Raw genomic sequence first — 19,841 nt, forward strand, 5'->3', positions numbered from 1 at the left:
TTTGAATCTGCTGGTTGGAACTGGATCAGAATTTCAGGGAAAGGACCAGTCCTTTTCAAGTGAGATTACAGTGTGCTGCACCACGTCCTTGAAAGTGGTTTTGGTTTATTGGATTTTGTATTGAATTGGAACAGCTACTAAGGGGGGATTCATTAAGAGTTATATACATAGATTACTGTAGCTGGTGTGTTTTCTTTAGGTTTGTAATTGATAACAAATTCTTGCTGTGTTTTATATATGTTAACTACATTCTTATAATAAACTTTGTTTTGATAAAAGTGCTAGGATGTCACACCTGAAGTGAAGGCTCGTGTGCTCATCCTAGCCAAATTCAACTTAAAAGTTATAGGTCAGGAGAACTTCATAATGCACTTTGGAGTTTCTATGCCCTGGCCCAAAACACATCACACTCCTGACTTGTGCCTTGTAGAGGCTGGACAGGCTTTGGCGAATCAGGAGGTTAGTTATCCTACATCAAGGTTCTTCAAACCCAGGGTCGTGACTCACGGGTAGGTGTCGGGAGGGTCGCGGAGCGATCGGTCATGGCACTTCTTAAGGCAGAGGAGCACCCAACAGAGGAGCGACCGGCTTTTCGATTGAGAATTCCAGCCCCGTCTGCCAGCAGCCGCAGCATTTTGCCTTGCTCCATCCGACTGCCACCCAGATTATCCAATGGGTGATTAGCTTTCCTAACGTCACATCCAACATCTACTCGTTCCAGTGACCAATAGGAGGAGGCGAGGGCGGTACTTCTGGTGGTGAGACTGATGGAGCCCGGGGCCTGTCAAGGACAAGGAGAGAGGCCGAGTGAAGTTTGTGTGAGGGATGTGAATGACGGGTTACAATGCTAGCAGTCAGAACCAGTTCACTGGCTTCCACAAGTACCTCAATTCCTACACCATCACAGGGAAGAGGAATTATATGATAGCTACATAAACAGGGATTGCAGCAAATTGTTCGGTCTTCAATCTGAGATCCAAGAAGACGACACCACCAACAACCTTAAAAAAAAAAAAAATGTGTTTCTCGTCTGGGGCAGGGCAAGTGGAATTTGAGCACCAGCATGTGAAATCAGTGAGAATGTTTGAAATGACTGCAATCATGTCACTATAATGGTGTATTATAAGTTATCACAAATAAAACTCATGGGACACCATATGCTGTTTTAAAAAAAAAAAAGAGAATGCCGTCCATATGGGCAGCACGGTAGCCTTGTGGATAGCACAATTGCTTCACAGCTCCAGGGTCCCAGGTTCAATTCCGGCTTGGGTCACTGTCTGTGCGGAGTCTGCACATCCTCCCCGTGGGTGCGTGGGTTTCCTTCGGGTGCTCCAGTTTCCTCCCACGGTCCAAAGATGTGCAGGTTAGGTGGATTGGTGTCCAAAATTGCCCTTAGTGTTGGGTGGGGTTACTGGGTTATGGGGATCGGGTGGAGGTGTTGACCTTGGGTAGGGTGCTCTTTCCAAGAGCCGGTGCAGTCTCGATGGGCCGATTGGCCTCCTTCTGCACTGTAAATTCTATGTTAATCTATATGCATGCCCCCTCAAGCAGATCCGGCAGTGCACAGGCCAGGTGCCCAGTGTGCAGAATGCCATCTCCTGATGACAGTGTGCTGTCCCAGTACCATCTTGTCCGAACATCAGTTCTAGTACCGCCTCCGCCTGATGTAAACGCACCAGAAGTGGTGCGAGAGAGAGCAGGTCATGCACCCGGCAAATACACTGATGTCATGCGATTCGTGATTTGGCCGCAAAATCACGAAGGAGAGATTCCTCGACTTTGTAGCAGCCAGCAAGCAAGCAATAGGAGTGTGAAAATAACTGAAGATAGATCAGTTTGAATTAAGGAAGAGAGGGTCAGAGACACAAACAGGCCAGGAACTCACAACTGAATCTGCTGGACAGAGATTTTCAGGAGACTCTACGGCAGGACAAAGCAGTGCTGGTGTGAGCTCCGGGGCCTCTGATGAACAACCCATTAAGAAGAAGCTGAAATCGGAAACAAAGCAGTACAAAGATGATTTCTTGAGATATAGCTTTATTAATTGTGCCAATGCAAATCAGGTTGTAATGCCCATGTGCTTATGTGCAGGGAAGTACTGGCAAATGAAAGATTAAACATTCAAAACTTCAAAAGCAGTTCAAGAATAAGCATGATGAGTTTGAGGATGAACCTCTTGATTTAGGACAAAGCAGGCTCACCTGTCACATAAGCAAAATAGTCACAAAGTTCAGTCAGCATGGGTCACAAAGATTGGCCTGCATGAGTCCAGAAGGATGGTCAGTTGGTAAAAATGTTTGAAAAACACTGCTCCACATAATTTCCAGCCTCTGACCTACTCTTGTAGTCACAGTATTAATATGGTTAGTCCAGTTCAGTTTCTGGCCAATGGTAACCCCCAGGAGGTTGATGGTGGGGGATTCAGTGATGGTAATGTCATTGAATGTCAAGGGAAGATCGATAGATTCTCTCTTGTTAGAGATGCTCATTGCCTTCTTTAAAATTTAGAGTACCCAATTATTTTTTCCAATTAAGGGGCAATTTAGCGTGGCCAATCCACCTACCCTGCACATCTTTTTTGGGTTGTGGGGTTGGGACCCACACAGGCACGGGGGGAATGTACAAACTCCACATGGACAGTAACCCAGGGCCGGACAATGAATCCAGGATCTCGGCATCATGAGGCAGCAGTGCTAACCACTGTGCCACCATGACGCCCAGAGATGCTCATTACCTGACACATATGTGGCATAAATATTACTTGCCACTGTTCAATCCAAGTTGATTGCTGCAACGGGCACAGGCTGTTTTGGTATCTAAGGAGTTGCGAATGGTGCTGAACATTGTGCAATCATCAGTGAGCATCCCCACGTCTGACCTGACGAAGCAAGGAAGGTCATTGATGAAGCAGCTGAAGATGGTTAGCCGAGGACAATATGCTAAGGAACTCCTGCAGCAAAGTCACGGGACTGAAATTATTGACCTCCAGCAATCACAACCGTCTTCCTTTGTGTAAGGAGTGCCTCACTTTTGAAGTGGACACTTTTCCCCCTGATACCCATTGACTTGAGGTTTATTTGGGCTCCTTGATGCCATACTCAGTCAAATGCTGCCATGATATCAAGGGCAGTTACTGTAACCTTTTGAGTTCACCTCTTTCCTCCATGTTTGAATCAAGGCTGGAAGGAGGTCAGAAGCTGACTGGCTCTGGCAGAACCAAAACTGAGCATCGGTGTCAGCTTATTGCTGAGCCTGTACTGCTCGATAGCAGTGTCGACAACTGCTTCCAACACTTTGCTGTTGATTAAGAGTAGGCTGATTGGGCAGTAATTAGCCAGGTTAGATTTGTTCTGCTTTCTGTGAACAGGACGTATCTGGGCAATTTTCCATATTGCAGGGTAGATGCCAGTGTTGTAGCTGTAATGGAAGGACTTGGCTACTGATGTGGTTAGGTCTGGAGCACAAGTCTTCAGTACTATTGCTGGAATGTTTTCAAGGCCCATAGTCTTTGCAGGATCCAGTGCCTTCAGCTATTTTTTGAAATCGACTGAAGACTGACATATTTCATTCTGGGATCTCAGGAAGAGACTGAAATGGATGAAACTAAGGGTCGGTTTAGCTCAGTGGGCTAGACAGCTGGTTTGTAATGCAGAACAAGATCAGCAGCGCGGGTTCGATTCCCGTACCGGCTTACCAGAACAGACGCCGGAATGTGGCGACTAGGGGCTTTTCACAGTAACTTCATATTTGTGACAATAAAACATTATTATTTGGGCAGCACGGTAGCATTGTGGATAGCACAATTGCTTCACAGCACCAGGGTCCCAGGTTTGATTCCTGCTTGGGTCACTGTCTGTGCGGAGTCTACACATCCTCCCCGTGTGTGCGTGGGTTTCCTCCGGGTGCTCCGGTTTCCTCCCACAGTCCAAAGATGTGCAGGTTAGGTGGATTGTCCAAAATTGCCCTTAGTGTTGGGTGAGGTTACTGGGTTATGGGGATAGGGTGGAGGTGTTGACCTTGGGTAGGGTGCTCTTTCCAAGAGCCAGTGCAGACTCGATGGGCCGAATGGCCTCCTTCTGCACTGTAAATTCTATGATGATCTACTTGGCACTTCTGACTGAAGATGATTGCAAATTGTTCAGCCTCGTCTTTTACACTGATGTGCTCCAGAACTAACCACATGAGTAGCCGAGCTCCCCCATCATTGAGGATGAAATATTTGTGAAATCTTCACCTCTTCCAGTGAGCTGTTCAAATGTCCACCACCATTCACAACTGGATGTGACAAGACCACAGAGCTTATACCTGATCCATAGATGTGGGATCATCATGTGACCATTGTTTGTGTGTAAGTAGTCCTATATTGTAACTTCTTCAGGTTGGCAGCTCATTTTTCAGTTGTGTCTGCTTGGTGCTGCTCCTGGGATGCTCTCCTGGACTTTATATTGAACTAGGATTAATGCTGTCACTTGATCCTGTGGTAATGGTAGAGTGGGGGATATGCCGGGCCATGAGTTTACAAATTGTGGCTGATTGTGCTAATGGTCCACACCTGCTGCCCTGATTTGAGTTGTTGGGTCTGTTCATAATCGATTCCATTTAGCACGGTGATATTGCCACACAACACACTGAGGATTCTGCACTGCGTGAAGACGGGGCTTTGTCTCCACAAGCACTGTGCAACGGTCACTCCGTCCAATACTGCTGTCCACACATTAACCACTGCCATTCCTACATTACAACTGCAGCTGCACTTTTACCATTGAATACCTCATTGGCTATAAAGCATTTTGGCATATCATGAAAAGTGCAATATTACTGCAAGTCTTGTTTTTATATCTTATATTATAGCATAGGAATCACAGGAAGATGGTAAAAAAGTTGTAGCAAATGGAGTTCAACAGCAATGAACAGTAGGTTGGGGAGACTTTGGAAGTATTTGGAGTGGTTTTAGGGTTGGGATGACCCAGGGCTGAAATATGTGGTTGAAGCTGTGGAATTTCTGGAGTCCAGCAGTAGTGTGTGTTGAGTACCAGGATATAGGAGGACTGCATGTATCCTGTGTTATGTAAAATAGGCAAAGTACCAAAGGCTGTGAGTAATATTTGACAAAAAGGTTTTCAGTATTCCAGTGCTTATGTGAGTTTGGTGTCTAGCACACTACAGGCTGGACTTGGGATATTTCTGAGCAGAGGGCTAATTCTGTTATGTGGAATTACTGAGTGGTGATGATACAGTCTGGCAGCGATGGGGCGTAAGGTAATACAGTATTACATGGAGAAGTCCGGTTGTCTGGAACCATTGGCGGATGGAACTGGAATCTATTATTACTTGGACTGGAGGATGTGAGACTGTTAGCGTCATGGCATGATTGGGTAACAATGGAGAGAGAAGTGCAGGGGTAGTGCTGGAATTAGATCACATCAGTTCCATGACATTTGGGGGTGCTTAGAGCCTGGCTGAGATCTCAGTGTTGACCACACAGGATGCGTTCAGGTGGGATGACCAGTGCTGGAGTGGACGTCCGGGAATAAGTAGTGTTTCCAGGGATCTGCCAGGAGATAAGGCATCTCAGAACCTGGGAAAATTAAGTGGTGGTGTTTGGAAGCACAAGAAAGGCTTTTGGAGCCTGGTTGCACTGGTTTCTGCGCATGTGCCTGGAAGGTTTTACCTGAGGCTCCCTGATTCTGGAAGCAGTGAGAAGAGTCCTGGGACCCAAACGTTGGAGAGGTAGGCCAAACAGAATTTGCTCAGAATCTGTCTCCTGCCTCTCATTAAAAAATAAAATCGGTTTTCCATTTATATAGCACCTTTCACGACACCAGAGTATCCCAAAGTGCTTCATAACCAATGAACTACCTGTTTGGATTTGTTTATTGTCACGTGTACCGAGGTACAGTGAAAAGTATTTTTCTGCGAGCAGCTCAACAGATCGTTAAGTACATGAAAAAAAAAGGAAAAAAAAGAAAATACATAATAGGGCAATACAAGGTACACAATGTAACTACATAAGCACCGGCATCGGATGAAGCATACAGTGTTAGTGTCGTGGACATTATAAGTCAGCACTTCGAGTTTTGGCCAAAGGTCCTTTAATTAAACACAAAGTTCTTGGAGGGTTGGAGAGACAGCAGTCATTCCAAATGCCCTGGTTTACAGAGGTAAAAGCTGACTATTTATATGATACAGTAAGCAATATCTGGGACAGAAAGCATTTCTTTAGATTAGCAAGAGTCAGAAAACCGAGCAGGCCAGAGTTAGATTTTGATAATAGAAACTTGGGTTCCTTGCCTAAGAAAAATAAAATCATGCTGTCAGCAAAACCATGTGCATCTGTAGGCTTGTTTACATTGTATCATCATCATCATAGAATTTACAGTGCAGAAGGAGGCCATTCAGCCCATCGAGTCTGCACCGGCTCTTGGAAAGAGCACTCTACCCAAGGTCCACCCTATCCCCATAACCCGGTAACCCCACCCAACACTAAGGCCAATTTTGGACATTAAGGGCAATTTTTTAGCAAGGCTAATCCACCTAACCTGCACATCTTTGGACTGTGGGAGGAAACCGGAGCACCCGGAGGAAACCCACGCGCGCACGGGGAGGATGTGCAGACTCCGCACAGACAGTGACCCAAGCCGGAATCGAACCTGGGACCCTGGAGCTCTGAAGCAATTGTGCTATCCACAATGCTACCGTGTATGACCTTAAGCTGTACGCTTGTTTACATTGTATGACCTTCTGACTATTTCATACAAAATTATTTACTGAAATAAGGCTAAATATCCATCATGCTTTGCCAAGTGCCTATTTCCATGAAATATAGTCAAACAGCTGGTTAAAAATGAATACCCTGTAGAAGACAACTAATCCGCAAACTAAAGTCCCTTCTGTCATAATATACATGCAGGTATATTATGGTGCACAGACAGGCAGTGATTGACACACAGGATGACCAGTGAACACACAGAACACAGCAGCCAATCACCAGACAGGACACGACCACTATAAAGCCAGAGGGCACTAGTTTTCCCGCTCTCTTGGGATCCAGCCTCTGAGACAGTCAGAACCCATGAGCAGCAACTATAACATACACCATGTGGTAGTAGGATAGTCTGGTCAGGTTAGCCTCCGGTCTCCAGTCAAGTCAGCATAGTGTCAACCCACAGTTAAAGTATGTATGATAGTTAAGAGTTCAATAAAATCGAGTTGCATTTCTTCAAGTGTATGAAGCCTGTCTCTTTCACTGCTGCAGTAAACGCAGTCCTCGCAGACCCAGCATACCCAACATATCATGGTACCAGTGAGTCATGCTCGAGTTTGAGGAACCTACCTTGAGATAGTCTGCCTTTGACCAGTGATCAGCCATCCGGTAACATGGACAGCGTCCGCCCTCCCCCGCAGCTCCGCATCACCGGCAACCTCGGTGCTAACTGGAAGATTTTCAAGCAGAAGTTCCAGCTGTACCTTGACGCCACCAACCTCGAAACCGCATCGGATGCCAGGAAGATCGCTCTCTTCCTCTCTACAGCCGGGGACCACGGTATCCACATCTTCAACTCCCTCACCTTTGCTGAAGGCGAGGACAAGACAAAGTTTAAAACAGTCCTGCTGAAGTTCGACAGCCACTGTGACATCGAAGTCAACGAGAGCTTTGAACGCTATGTGTTCCAGCAGGGGCTTCAGGGTAAGGATGAATCTTTTCAGTCCTTCTTAACCCATCTCCGTATCCTCGCGCAGTCCTGCAACTACGGCTCCACTTCTGACTCCATGGTCCGCGACCAGATCGTTTTCGGGGTCCACTCCGATCCCCTTCGCCAGCAGCTCCTTAAAGTTAAGCAGCTCAGCCTCACCATCGCCATCGAAACCTGTGTCCTCCACGAGCACGCTAATAACCGGTACTCCCATATCAAGGCAGCCCCCACGATGCGGAGCGGGTGCAGGCCGTAAAACAGCTCCAGGGCCTGAGTCTGGATGAGGGCGGCCATTTTGCGCGCTTTTCCCAGCCTCCTGCGCATCCGCGCCACGACCAAGGGGCCGACGAGGCCGACGTCCAAACTGCGCAGGTGCGCACATCGTTCGACCGCACCGCGCATGCGCGGTGGCACACAGAGCGTCTTGACGTCGGCGCCATGATGTGCAACAACTGTGGCTCCGCCCATTTAAAGCGGCAATGTCCCGTGAAATCTCGACGCTGTCTCCAGTGCGGCAAGCTTGGCCACTACGCAGCCCTGTGCAGATCTGCTCAACTGCCCACCACACAGCAATCCCAGTCGTAGCGCAGGAACGTCCGGTCAGTACAGCAACCCGTGCATACGATCACCAAGCATACGATGCTTTCAGCGAAGAAGGTGAAACAACTCCCAGTGATGCGCATTGATCCTGACGATGAGTGGTGTGCCACCCTTACGGTCAACGAGGCTCGCATACGCTTCAGGTTGGACACCGGCGCTACCCACGAACCTCATTTCAAAATCTGACCTTGATACCATCCGCGTCAAGCCAAGCATTCTTCCATCGGCCTACCAGCTCCTCGACTACAATGGCAATGCCATTGCTGCCAGTGGCTCATGCCAGCTTGCGGTATCCCATCATTCTTCAAAAGCAACCCTGCGTTTTGAAATTGTAGGAACCAATAGAGCTTCCCTGCTAGGTGCTCGGGCCTGCAAAATCCTGAATCTTTCAGCGGATTCACACCATGTCGTCTGCAGAGGCAACGGCCTCGCCAGATGTCAACTTCCAAGCCCAATTAGATGACATCATAGCACAATGCCACAGCGTCTTCGAAGGTATGGGTACACTACCTTACCGATACAAGATACTGCTGAAGCCGAATGCCACACGTATGGTTCATGCACCACCTCGGGTGCCGGCACCCTCAAGGACCGCCTCAAGCAGCAGCTGCAAGACCTCCAGGCCCAGGGCGTCATTTCTAAGGTCACTGAACCCATGGACTGGGTTAGTTCCATGATCTGTGTCAAAAAACCATCAGGGGAACTTTGCATTTGTATCGACCCCAAAGATTTGAACCGTAACATCATGAGGGAACACTACCCTATACCTAAACGAGAAGAGCTCACCAGTGAAATGGCTCACGCCAAGCTTTTCACGAAGCTGGATGCCTCCAAGGGGTTTTGACAAATACAGCTGGACGCGTCCAGTCGAAAGTTGTGTACATTTCACACCCCGTTCGGTCGCTACTGTTACAACCGGATGCCATTTGGCATCATCTCCGCCTCGGAGGTGTTCCAACGCATAATGGAGCAAATGATGGAGGGCATCGAGGGGGTGCGAGTGTCCGTCGATGATATTATTATCTGGTCCACAGCTCCTCAGGAGCACATCGATCGCCTCAAGCGAGTGTTCCACAGGATCCACGAGCATGGCCTCCGACTCAATAGAGCTAAATGCTCGTTCGGTCAAGCAGAAATAAAGTTCCTTGGCGACCATATTTTGCAGTTCGGTGTGCAGCCAGGTGCAGACAAGGTGTCGGCGATCAACGCCATGAAGACCCCAGAAGACAAGAAGGTGGTCCTCCACTTCCTAGGGATGGTCAATTTCCTTGGGAAGTTTATCCCCAACCTTGCATCACACACCACGGTAGCATTGTGGATAGCACAATTGCTTTACAGCTCCAGGGTCCCAGGTTCGATTCCGGCTTGGGTCACTGTCTGTGTGGAGTCTGCACATCCTCCCCGTGTGTGTGTGTGGGTTTCCTCCAGGTGCTCCGTTTTCCCTATATGTACCCAACACTGATGGACAGGTAGTTGGACCAACCAACACACACACAACATCGCAACCAATCACCAGTGAGAGCACACGCACTATAACACAGGTAACACCACAGTTCCCGCTCATTCTACGAGGAGATAGCTCAGAGCACAGAGCTCACAGCATGCCACTCAGACATAGACCATGTGCTGAGTGCCTCACCAAGATAGTGATAGGGCTGGGTCCACAGATTAGCTGGTGAAGCACGAACCTTAGCCAGCAGTTAGTAGTTGTCATTATTTAAGACAATAAAACAGAGTTGTACCATCTACAGCCCTGTTGGATCATTTGTGCATCGGAACACCCAACACGACACTGCCCACTTTCCCCAGGCAGCGAGAGGTGTAGATGGAGTTAATGGATGGGAGGCAGGTTCGTGTGATGGACTGGGCTGTGTTCACGACTCTCTGAAGTTTCTTGCGGTCTTGGGCCGAGCAGTTGCCATACCAGGCTGTGATGCAGCCCGATAGGATGCTTTCTATGGTGCATCTGTCAAAGTTGGTAAGAGTTAATGTGGACATGCCAAATTTCCTTCGTTTCCTGAGGAAGTAGAGGCGCTGTTGTGCTTTCTTGGTGGTAGCATCGCCGTGGGTGGACCAGGACAGATTTTTGGAGATGTGTACCCCTAGGAATTTGAAACTGCTAACCATCTCCACCTTGGCCCTGTTTATGTAGACAGGAGTGTGCACAGTACTTTGCTTCCTGAAGTCAATGACCAGCTCTTTAGTTTTGCTGGCATTGAGGATAGATTGTTGTCGCTGCACCACTCCACTAGGTTCTCTATCTCCCACCTGTAATCTGACTCGTCGTTATTCGAGATCCGGCCCACTATGGTCATATCGTCAGCAAACTTGTAGGTGGCGGTGGAACCAAATTTTGCCACACAGCCGTGTGTGTACAGGGAGTATAGTAAGTATGCAGCCTTGTGCGGCCCCAATATTGAGAACTATTGTGGAGGAGGTGTTATTGTTTATTCTTACTGATTGAGGTCTGTGGGTCAGGAAATTGCAGAGTGAAGTGTAGTCACTGTTATAATGTGGGAGGTGGCTATCAAAATCCTCCCTAACCTAAAATCACATTGTATTTGTTAACTTTAAACACAGCCACAGGCCTGCCAGAATAAAGTTGGTGTGATGAACGGTTACTGTATTACTGTACCCTTATCATGTAAGGTGCTGTCCCCTTTAAGACCGGGCTTGGAACCCTGGGGGACTCCGCCTCCAGCTCCGCCCACCTGGGAGACGTATATAAGGGGCCGCCTTGTGGGCGGCACCCAGTAAGCACCCGTCTCGGCACCAGGCTAGTTCTTAGCTTATTAAAGCCTTCTTTACCGTTTTACTCTCTAAGCGTCGTTATTGAGGGTACAAATGTTGGGTCAAGGCATATCTGCTCCAGCTAGTTTAATATGGTATGAGCATTGAGGACAAACAACAAAGGACAACTACAATAATCTTACATTATAGATAAATGCCTACCTCACCAATGGAAATGCTGTTTAAACTTTTAAGATGAACCATCTTAACAAATGCCAATGTAGAAATGGCACCTTTTAGTCGGATGGCAGTCTGATAGTTGATAGCCCAGGAGGCAGAGTAGAAAATACTTTTCCCCATCTCTGTAGTAAATAAGGCAAAGCACAGACCAACACCGTAAACAAGATTTTCTGACTTTTTCTCAACATGCTGGAGTATGGCATGAACTAGCACTGCCTGCAAAATAAGAAACAGAAGTAGTAGTTAAGCAGTAGTAATACCATGACATTTTTGTGCTCAATATGATGCCGAATGGGACACGTCTATTTTAGGTTTCTACAAGAATAACAGTTGCAACCTGCATCAATGTAATTCCTTGAATGTGAAAAAACACTCCAAAGGCAAGTGACAGTGAGTGTGAAGAAAATGGATAACAGGCAAGAAAGAGGACATTGAAAGGGATGAGCAAAAACCTGGGTTGAGTTAGTTTCCAGGGCTTTTAAGGGGCAGCGGAGCAGAGGGAGAAGGCTAGGAAGAGAGTTCCAGACCTTTAAACGCCACTGGCTGACACTTTACCATTACTGTTGGAGCAAACAGCAGAGCATCACTAAAGGCTGGTGTCAGTGGAATGGGATGTTCATGGAAGAAGGAACGTCAAGTTGGAGAACATTAATAGAAATACGCTGGAGTCAGGCCATTGAATGCCAAAGTTTGCAAGGATTTTAGGTTTAAGGCTAAGGGAATGGGAATCCAATGCAGTAAAGATCAGCATTGATGTGTGAACAGGACTTATAATAATAATAATAGTAATCGTTATTCGTGTCACAAGTCGGCGTACATTAACACTGCAATTAAGTTAATGTGAAAATCCCCTAATTGCCACACTCGGGCGCCTGTTCGGGTACACAGAGGGAGAATTCAGAATGTCCAATTCACCTAACAGAGCATGCCTTTTTGGGACTTAGTGGGAGGAAAACGGAGCACCAGGAGGAAACCGACGCAGACACGGGGAGTAAATGCAGACTCCGCACAGCCAGTGACCCAAGCCGGGAATCTAACCCGGCTCCCTGCCGCTATTTTTAAAAAAATGTTATATAATTATTATTCAAAATTTGTCACAGATTATCACAACAGAAAAATAGAACCCCCCCTTTACACACATAATAAAACAACAAAAACAAAAGTGAATAAATAAACAAATAAACGTTAATCAGTAAACAATTGTGCATCCCCTGCCAGACACAAACTTTACCCCCCCCTCTGCACTGTAAGGATTCTATGATGGGATACTTTGAAGGAAATAAGTTGACTATGGGGACTGCTCCTCTCAATAGGGTTTATTAGGGACATTCTTCCCCTCTCCCAAAGATTATCAACATTCCTATCCTGGTGGATCAAAAGCTATCAAAGTCAAGAAAATATGATGGTCCACTGAGCCTCACACCTTCACCATAATTTACATTCCCCCCCATCCCCCACCCCAGCAGTCGATGTGGAGACTGGGTAGGGACGGTAAAATTAAAGTTGGGTAGGAACATTGTGGAGGGTGTTGCAACCTCATTTTCTCCCTGTTTCTGCACTATCCTGCCCAATATGAAAAGGAAATCATGGTCTACAAATCGATCCAGAACCAGAGTTTGGAGCAGTGTTAATAATCTTTATTAGTGTCACAAGTACGCTTACATTAACACTGCAATGAAGTTACTGTGAAAATCCCCGAGTCACCACACTCCGTCACCTGTTCGGGTACACTGAGAGAGAATTCAGGATGTCCAATTCACCTAACAAGCATGACTTTCGGGACTTGTGGGAGTAAACCGGAACACCCGGTGGAAACCCACACAGACATGGGAGAACGTGCAGACTCCACACAGACAGTCACCCAAACTGGGAATCGAACCCGGGTCCCTGGCGTTGTGAAGCAACAGTGCTAACCACTGTGCTACCATGCCAATCCATGTTTGGTATACCATAGTTTTGCAGAACCAATCTCAGTACTCTGTCTCAACAATGTATTTTTCAGTCATAATTCTGAACATTAATGCCTGCTTCATGAGTGTGATATTGTTCCTTTTTCGTATTGATTTGGTTTGTGAGTGACATTGGCAGGTTAGTGCCAAACAATGGCAGTTTTACCCGATGGTTGTGTGACTTCCTGGAATTGTTTTGACCCTCATTTTATGTTTGACCTTTAAAACTAGGCCTTATTGTTAAGGTCATATTACAGAGAAAATGTTTCAAATCCTTCACAAAATGGGAGAGACATAAATAATATGCATATATGATCGAGATTGTGTTCTTTTCATAAAGAGGGTTTACTTGAAGAAATGGTAGTTTATTAATCATGCGTCAGTTGTTTATCTAAACGCCATGTTATTTCAAGTTTATTGAAATTAGCAAATAAAGCATTCAGCTAATAAACAATCGGTTAATTTAAACTGATAGACATGTGACTGCTTACCGGTCCCAAAAAGCAACAAATCATACACATAACTAAGCAAATTATAGCCATAATAAGCCTTGTTCGCAGAAACTGCAGAGCCACTTTCTCCAAGGAAGCTTTCTCACTTCCCATTCTCTCCACTTCTTTCTTCCAAAGACGCAAGAATCTATAAATATTTTCAGCAAAATGACAAAATAATTGTTATTTTGTTTTCATCAATAATTATATACATTCTGATCACCCAAAATATCTTTCCAAATTGACACACCTTCTGGCATTCACGTCTGAACAATTGAACTGAGACAGGGGAGGCATGTTGTCCTGATGCAGTTCCTTCTTCAACCCTTTTATCATTACTGGTGTCAGCCATGAGAAAAAGATGAATGAAAATAAACCAGCATCATCCACTGGGGATGGAGATGGATTCCTGCAAAATGCACATGATAAAGGATGGTTAATTCTGAAAATCATGAGGACTTTGCATTGTAGAAAATATTCTTTGCCCACTTACTTTGGCTTTGGACGAAAAGGAATCATTGTTTTCAAACTCTGGGAGTACTTGTGGTATTTATTCTGTGGATCTTCATCATGGGAATCTGGAAATTCCATTTCTGGGAATGTATTATAATATTGGGAAGATTGCTGTTGAGGTTAAAGAGTCACAGATTAATTATTGATGTAAATAGAAGAAGACTCTATTATCATAGCTTTTACACCAGTTGAGTGTTACAGCAGAGATCTTGGTATGGCTTTCCAGTTAAACAAATGAAATAATGCTGCTGTATATTTAATTGCTAGAATATTGGATATTGCAGTATCAATGTTAATGAACACCAAGCCACAGAAGTCTTGGACTCAGGAAAGTGGTTCAGCTGTATGGTGACAGCAGGTAAATCAGTACAAAGACTATTTTCCTCCTGGTAAACAGTGTATGTAAAGAAAGTAATCTGAATCCCCAAATGAGAGATCCACATGAAGAACTAAGGAGTTTAATGGTTCAGGGTAAAAACTATGGTAATAACTATGGTCTTGAAACTATTTTCTGTGATACTGAACCAAAATGAATTTTATAATAATTGGATCAGATTGGAATTGTTTATTGTCCCCTGTACCGAGGTACAGTGAAAAGTATTTTTCTGCAAGAAGCTCAAACAGATAATTTAGTACATGAAAATAAAAGATAAGTACCACGGTCATCATCAAGCTTAAAAGACACTTCACCATGGCACCCCACAGATTCATGACAGACAACGCTTGCCAATTCATCTCCACTGAATTTCAAAACTTTGCACACACGAGGAACTTTGAGCATATCACTGCAGCCCTCAATATTCAGTCAAATGTTTGGCGGAATAGGTGTTTCACTCAGCTAAGCATCTTCTAGAGAAATGTGCACGGGACTGCACAGACCCCTGAGCTTCACAGCTCAGCCTGTGAAATCCACCATGACAGGGCCTGCCCTCATCCGCACAACGACCCTTTTCCAGGTGTCCCAGACCCAGGATTCCTACTGCTAACGCCCTGCTGCAGCCCAAACCAATGTGAATGATGCGCTCATGCAATGCTGATTGAGAAGCAAAACGCATAATAATCAGGATGCTCACAGACTCGGCCTTCTCACACCTGGTCAAACAGTCAGGATTCAGACCACAAATGTCCATGACAATTTGGCGATGGTCTAAAGTCATGCCCCATGTTACGTGCAGCTTCAGATGGTGCCACTACATACCCAACTTCCTACAGGTATCGGAACCAGCACCAACAGATGCTAGAGCACTCACCAAGCTCAAGAGACACTTTGCCACACATGGCCTACGACACAGGCCACATCAGTGGACATTCAGAGTCCTCCAGAGGCCAACATAGTGAGCCCTGCACCCACCGATCACATTTAAAAACATTTGTTCATGGGACGTGGGTGTCGCAGGCTGGGCCAGCATTTATTGCCCATCCCTAATTGCCCTTGGGGGGAGGGCAGTTAAGAGTCAACCACATTGTTGTGGGTCTGGAGTCACATGTATGCCAAACCAGGTAAGGGCAGCAGATTTCCTTCCCGAATGGACATTAGTGAACCAGTTGGGGTTTTACAACAATCGACAATAGTTTTGTGGTCATCAATAGACTTTTAATTCCAGATTTATATTGAATTCAAATTTCACCATCTGCAGTGGCAGGATTTGAACCTGGGTCCCCAGAGCATTACTCTGGGTCTCTGGTTTACAGTCCAGTGAAATTTCCACTACTCCACCGCCTCCCCAATTGACGGAGTGATTTTCACAAATCGGTGCCCAAACCGAGGCCCCCTCGAGCCCCTAGTGCTGCCGCTACTGTCCCCACACCCTAAGGACCGCCACTACCACCAAACCTCTGGAGTACCTGGCTGACGAGAATGGCAGAGGCGCCATCAACAATGCTCCCAAACTCTTATCCTTGCAAGAGGCTGCCTCCATCCACTCCCACACCCCTCCCCACGACCCAATTCCGAACCACAGCCATGTTCGCCGCCCAGTAATAAACCATGACGTTCGGGAGAGCCAGTCAACACCCAACCCCGGTCACCACCCCCCCCCACCCCCGACCCTGCTCCAGCAGCACTTTCTTCATCCCCGGGGCTTTACCCGCCCAAACAAACCCTGAAATCAGCACATTCACCCTCCTGAAAAAAGCCTTAGGAATAAAAATCAGGAGATTCTGGAACACAAACAAGAAATTGGGAGAACCGTCATTTTCACCGATTGCACCCGTCCCGCCAATGACAGCGAGAGCACATCCCATCTCCTAAAGTCTCCCTTCATCTGTTCCACCAACCGAGCCAGGATTCAGCTTGTGCAGCTGCTCCCATCCCCGCACCACCTGGATGCCCAAGTGCCGAAAATTCCCCCCCACCACCCGAAATGGCAACTCCCCCTGCCTCTTCTCCTGCTCCCACGCCTGGATCACAAAGATCACGCTCTTTCCTATATTCGATTCATACCCCGAGAATCGGCCGAATTCCTCCAAAATATTCATAATCCCCCCAATACCTTCCTTTTTAAAAAATAAATTTAGAGTACCCAATTTATTTTTTCCAATCAAGGTGCAATTTAGTTTGGCCAATCCACCTACCCTGCACATCTTTGGGTTGTGGAGGTGAAACCCATACAAACACGGGGAGAATGTGCAAACTCCACAAGGATAGTGACCCAGAGCCAGGATCGAACCTGGGACCTCGACGCCGTGAGGCATCAGGGCTACCCACTGCGCCACCATGGTGCCGTGCTATACCTTCCTACAGGTCTGAAATATACAGCAGCAAGTCATCCGCATATAACGAGGCACTATGCTCCCTGTACTATCACTTGCCATTCCCTTGACACTCTCAGTTCCATTGCCAATGGCTCGATAGCCATGGCAAAGAACAATGGGGAGAGTGGACATCCCTGCCCCGTCCCCAGGTGCAACCTGAAATATTCTGAGCTCACCCGGTTTATCCACACACTTGCTACTTGTGCCTCGCATAGTAATCAAACCCAGTCCACAAACCCCTGCCTGAACCCTGTCATGTGAGAGTACTTTTAAGAAATCGGTGTTTATAAATGGGGGTGTATAAATATCTGTGGTGAGAGTACCTTTAAGAAATGGGTGTTTACCACTGCAGTGATGTTAGAGAGTGGGTGGAGCTGAGCTGTCTGTCAGCTTTTTACTTTCATTTTTGAGCAGGCTGCAGGGTGTGTTTTAGTTTCGTTTTCAGAGCTGGATAGCTGCAGTCACAGCCAGAAGGTGTGTGAATCTCTCTCTGTAATCTAAGGATTGTAAATCGATCCTGGTGATTTAAACTGATAACAGTAGTGACTTTAACCTGATGTGTTTCTGTTTTTTTAAGGTCTTATGGATGTTAAAAGGACAGCTTAATCATTAATTAGTGTTGTAATCTTTGGGGGTTGTATTTAAATTAATGGTTGCTGAGATGTTCACTGTAAGTTTTAAAAAGGTTAACTTGAGTTCATAGAATAAACATTGTTTTGCTTTAAAAAATACTTTTCCATTTCTGCTTTACCACACCTGTAGAGTGGGCCGTGTGCTCCCCATTCCACAATCTGTTAAAAGTTGTGGGTCAGGGGAATTCCATGATGTTCACAAATGTGAGGTAATGCATTTTGGAAGGGCTAATGCAGGTAGGGAATATACAGTGAATGGTAGAACCCTCAAGAGTATTGAAAGTCAGAGAGATCTAGGAGTACAGGTCCACAGGTCATTGAAAGGGGCAACACAGGTGGAGAAGGTAGTCAAGAAGGCATATGGCATGCTTGCCTTCATTGGCCGGGGCATTGAGTATAAGAATTGGCAAGTCATGTTGCAGCTGTATAGAACCTTAGTTAGACCACACTTGGAGTATAGTGTTCAATTCTGGTCGCCACACTACCAGAAGGATGTGGAGGCTTTAGAGAGGGTGCAGAAGAGATTTACCAGAATGTTGCCTGGTATGGAGGGCATAAGCTATGAGGAGCGATTGAATAAACTCGGTTTGTTCTCACTGGAACGAAGGAGGTTGAGGGGCGACCTGATAGAGGTATACAAAATTATGAGGGGCATAGGCAGAGTGGATAGTCAGAGGCTTTTCCCCAGGGTAGAGGGGTCAATTACTAGGGAGCATAGGTTTAAGGTGAGAGGGGCAAGGTTTAGAGTAGATGTACGAGGCAAGTTTTTTACGCAGAGGGTAGTGGGTGCCTGGAACTCGCTACCGGAGGAGGTAGTGGAAGCAGGGACGATGGGGACATTTAAGGGGCATCTTGACAAATATATGAATAGGATGGGAATAGAAGGAAACGGACCCAGGAAGTGTAGAAGATTGTAGTTTAGTCGGGCAGTATGGTCGGCACGGGCTTGGAGGGCCGAAGGGCCTGTTCCTGTGCTGTACATTTCTTTGTTCTTTGTTTGTTCTTTGATACACTTTTGAGTTCTCTAAACATTGGCCCATAACAAAATGGGGGCTCGAGGGGGATAAAAGTCTATCTATTGGATTGGCTGAGTGAACTTAAAGACCGTGAGGGGTGAGCATATTGTGGTTGCTTTTCAGATGTGGTATTTTAGTTTACATGGGGAGTGTGTTGTGGACAATGGCTCTTTTAGAGGCTCAGATGTTTTTGGGGGTGGAAATGGTCACATGCAGTACCTTACGGACAGAGGCTAAAAGCAGACTGTTAGATTTGGGAAAAACATTGCAGTTAACATTAACTGACAAAATGCGAAAAGATGAGATAATTATGGCGGTGGTTAAGCATTTAAAGTTGCCTGAGATACAGTTTATTAATTGGAAATGGCAAAAATTCAGTTGCAAATTAAACAAATGGAACATGAGAAAGAATTGAACCAGCTTGAATACGAAAGAGAGAGAGCGGAAAAAGAAAGAGAAAGAGAGAGAGAGGAAATAGAAAAGGAGAGAGAAGAAAGGAGAATAGAAAGAATAGCCCCAGCAGAACAAATAAAAAAGAGAACGGGAGATACAGATCAGGGAAAAAGATAAAGAGAGAGAGTTTGAACTTCAGAAAATGGCCATGAAACATGACAGTCAGTTACAATTGGCAGACGTAAAGGGAAACGTACAGTTGGATGATAGTGATGAGGATAGTGAGAAAAAGCGTCAAAGTCGAAGGCTTGGTGGGAATCTATTTAAATATGTCCAAGCATTGCCGAGGTTTGATGAGAAGGAGGTGGAAGCCTTTTTTCTTTTCATTTGAGAAGGTAGCTAAACAAATGAAATGGCCACAGGACATATGGGTATTACTGATTCAAACAAAGCTGGTAGGTAAAGCTAGTGAAGTGTTTGCATCACTACTGGAAGAGGTATCTGGGACGTATGAGGAGGTGAAAAATCCATCTTAGATGCATATGAACAAGTGCCTGAAGCCTACAGACAAAGATTTAGAAATTTAAGGAATTTTGTCAAACATACATGGAGTTTGAAAGGATCAAACAGAGTAATTTTGAGAGGTGGATAAGGGCTTTGAAAATAGACCAAACATATGAAGCTCTCAGAGAAATTATACTTTTGGAGGAGTTTAAAAATTCAATTCCTGATGTAGTGAGAACTCATGTGGCAGAGCAGAGGGTTAAAACTGCGAGATTAGCAGCGGAAATGGCAGATGATTATGAATTAGTTCATAAATCGAAGCTTG

The 19,841-nt window shown here is 45.8% G+C and overlaps 1 protein-coding gene across 1 annotated transcript in view; it reads right to left on the reverse strand.

Moving 5' to 3' along the window:
- Nucleotides 1-14,325, reverse strand: part of LOC140430223 (ATP-binding cassette sub-family C member 12-like) — a 244,029-nt gene extending 229,704 nt beyond the window's left edge. Inside the window, exons 1-4 of the mRNA XM_072517656.1 lie at nt 14,198-14,325; nt 13,955-14,113; nt 13,705-13,852; nt 11,247-11,480 (exon numbers count right to left, since the gene is read on the reverse strand). Coding sequence (XP_072373757.1) covers nt 11,247-11,480; nt 13,705-13,852; nt 13,955-14,113; nt 14,198-14,295 — 639 coding nt within the window. The 5' untranslated portion in view covers nt 14,296-14,325. The remainder of the gene's footprint in view (nt 1-11,246; nt 11,481-13,704; nt 13,853-13,954; nt 14,114-14,197) is intronic.
- Nucleotides 14,326-19,841: the final 5,516 nt, after the last annotated feature.

The sequence above is a fragment of the Scyliorhinus torazame genome, chromosome 10 (assembly GCF_047496885.1).
Source record: "Scyliorhinus torazame isolate Kashiwa2021f chromosome 10, sScyTor2.1, whole genome shotgun sequence".
In the NCBI taxonomy this organism is placed as follows: domain Eukaryota; kingdom Metazoa; phylum Chordata; class Chondrichthyes; order Carcharhiniformes; family Scyliorhinidae; genus Scyliorhinus; species Scyliorhinus torazame.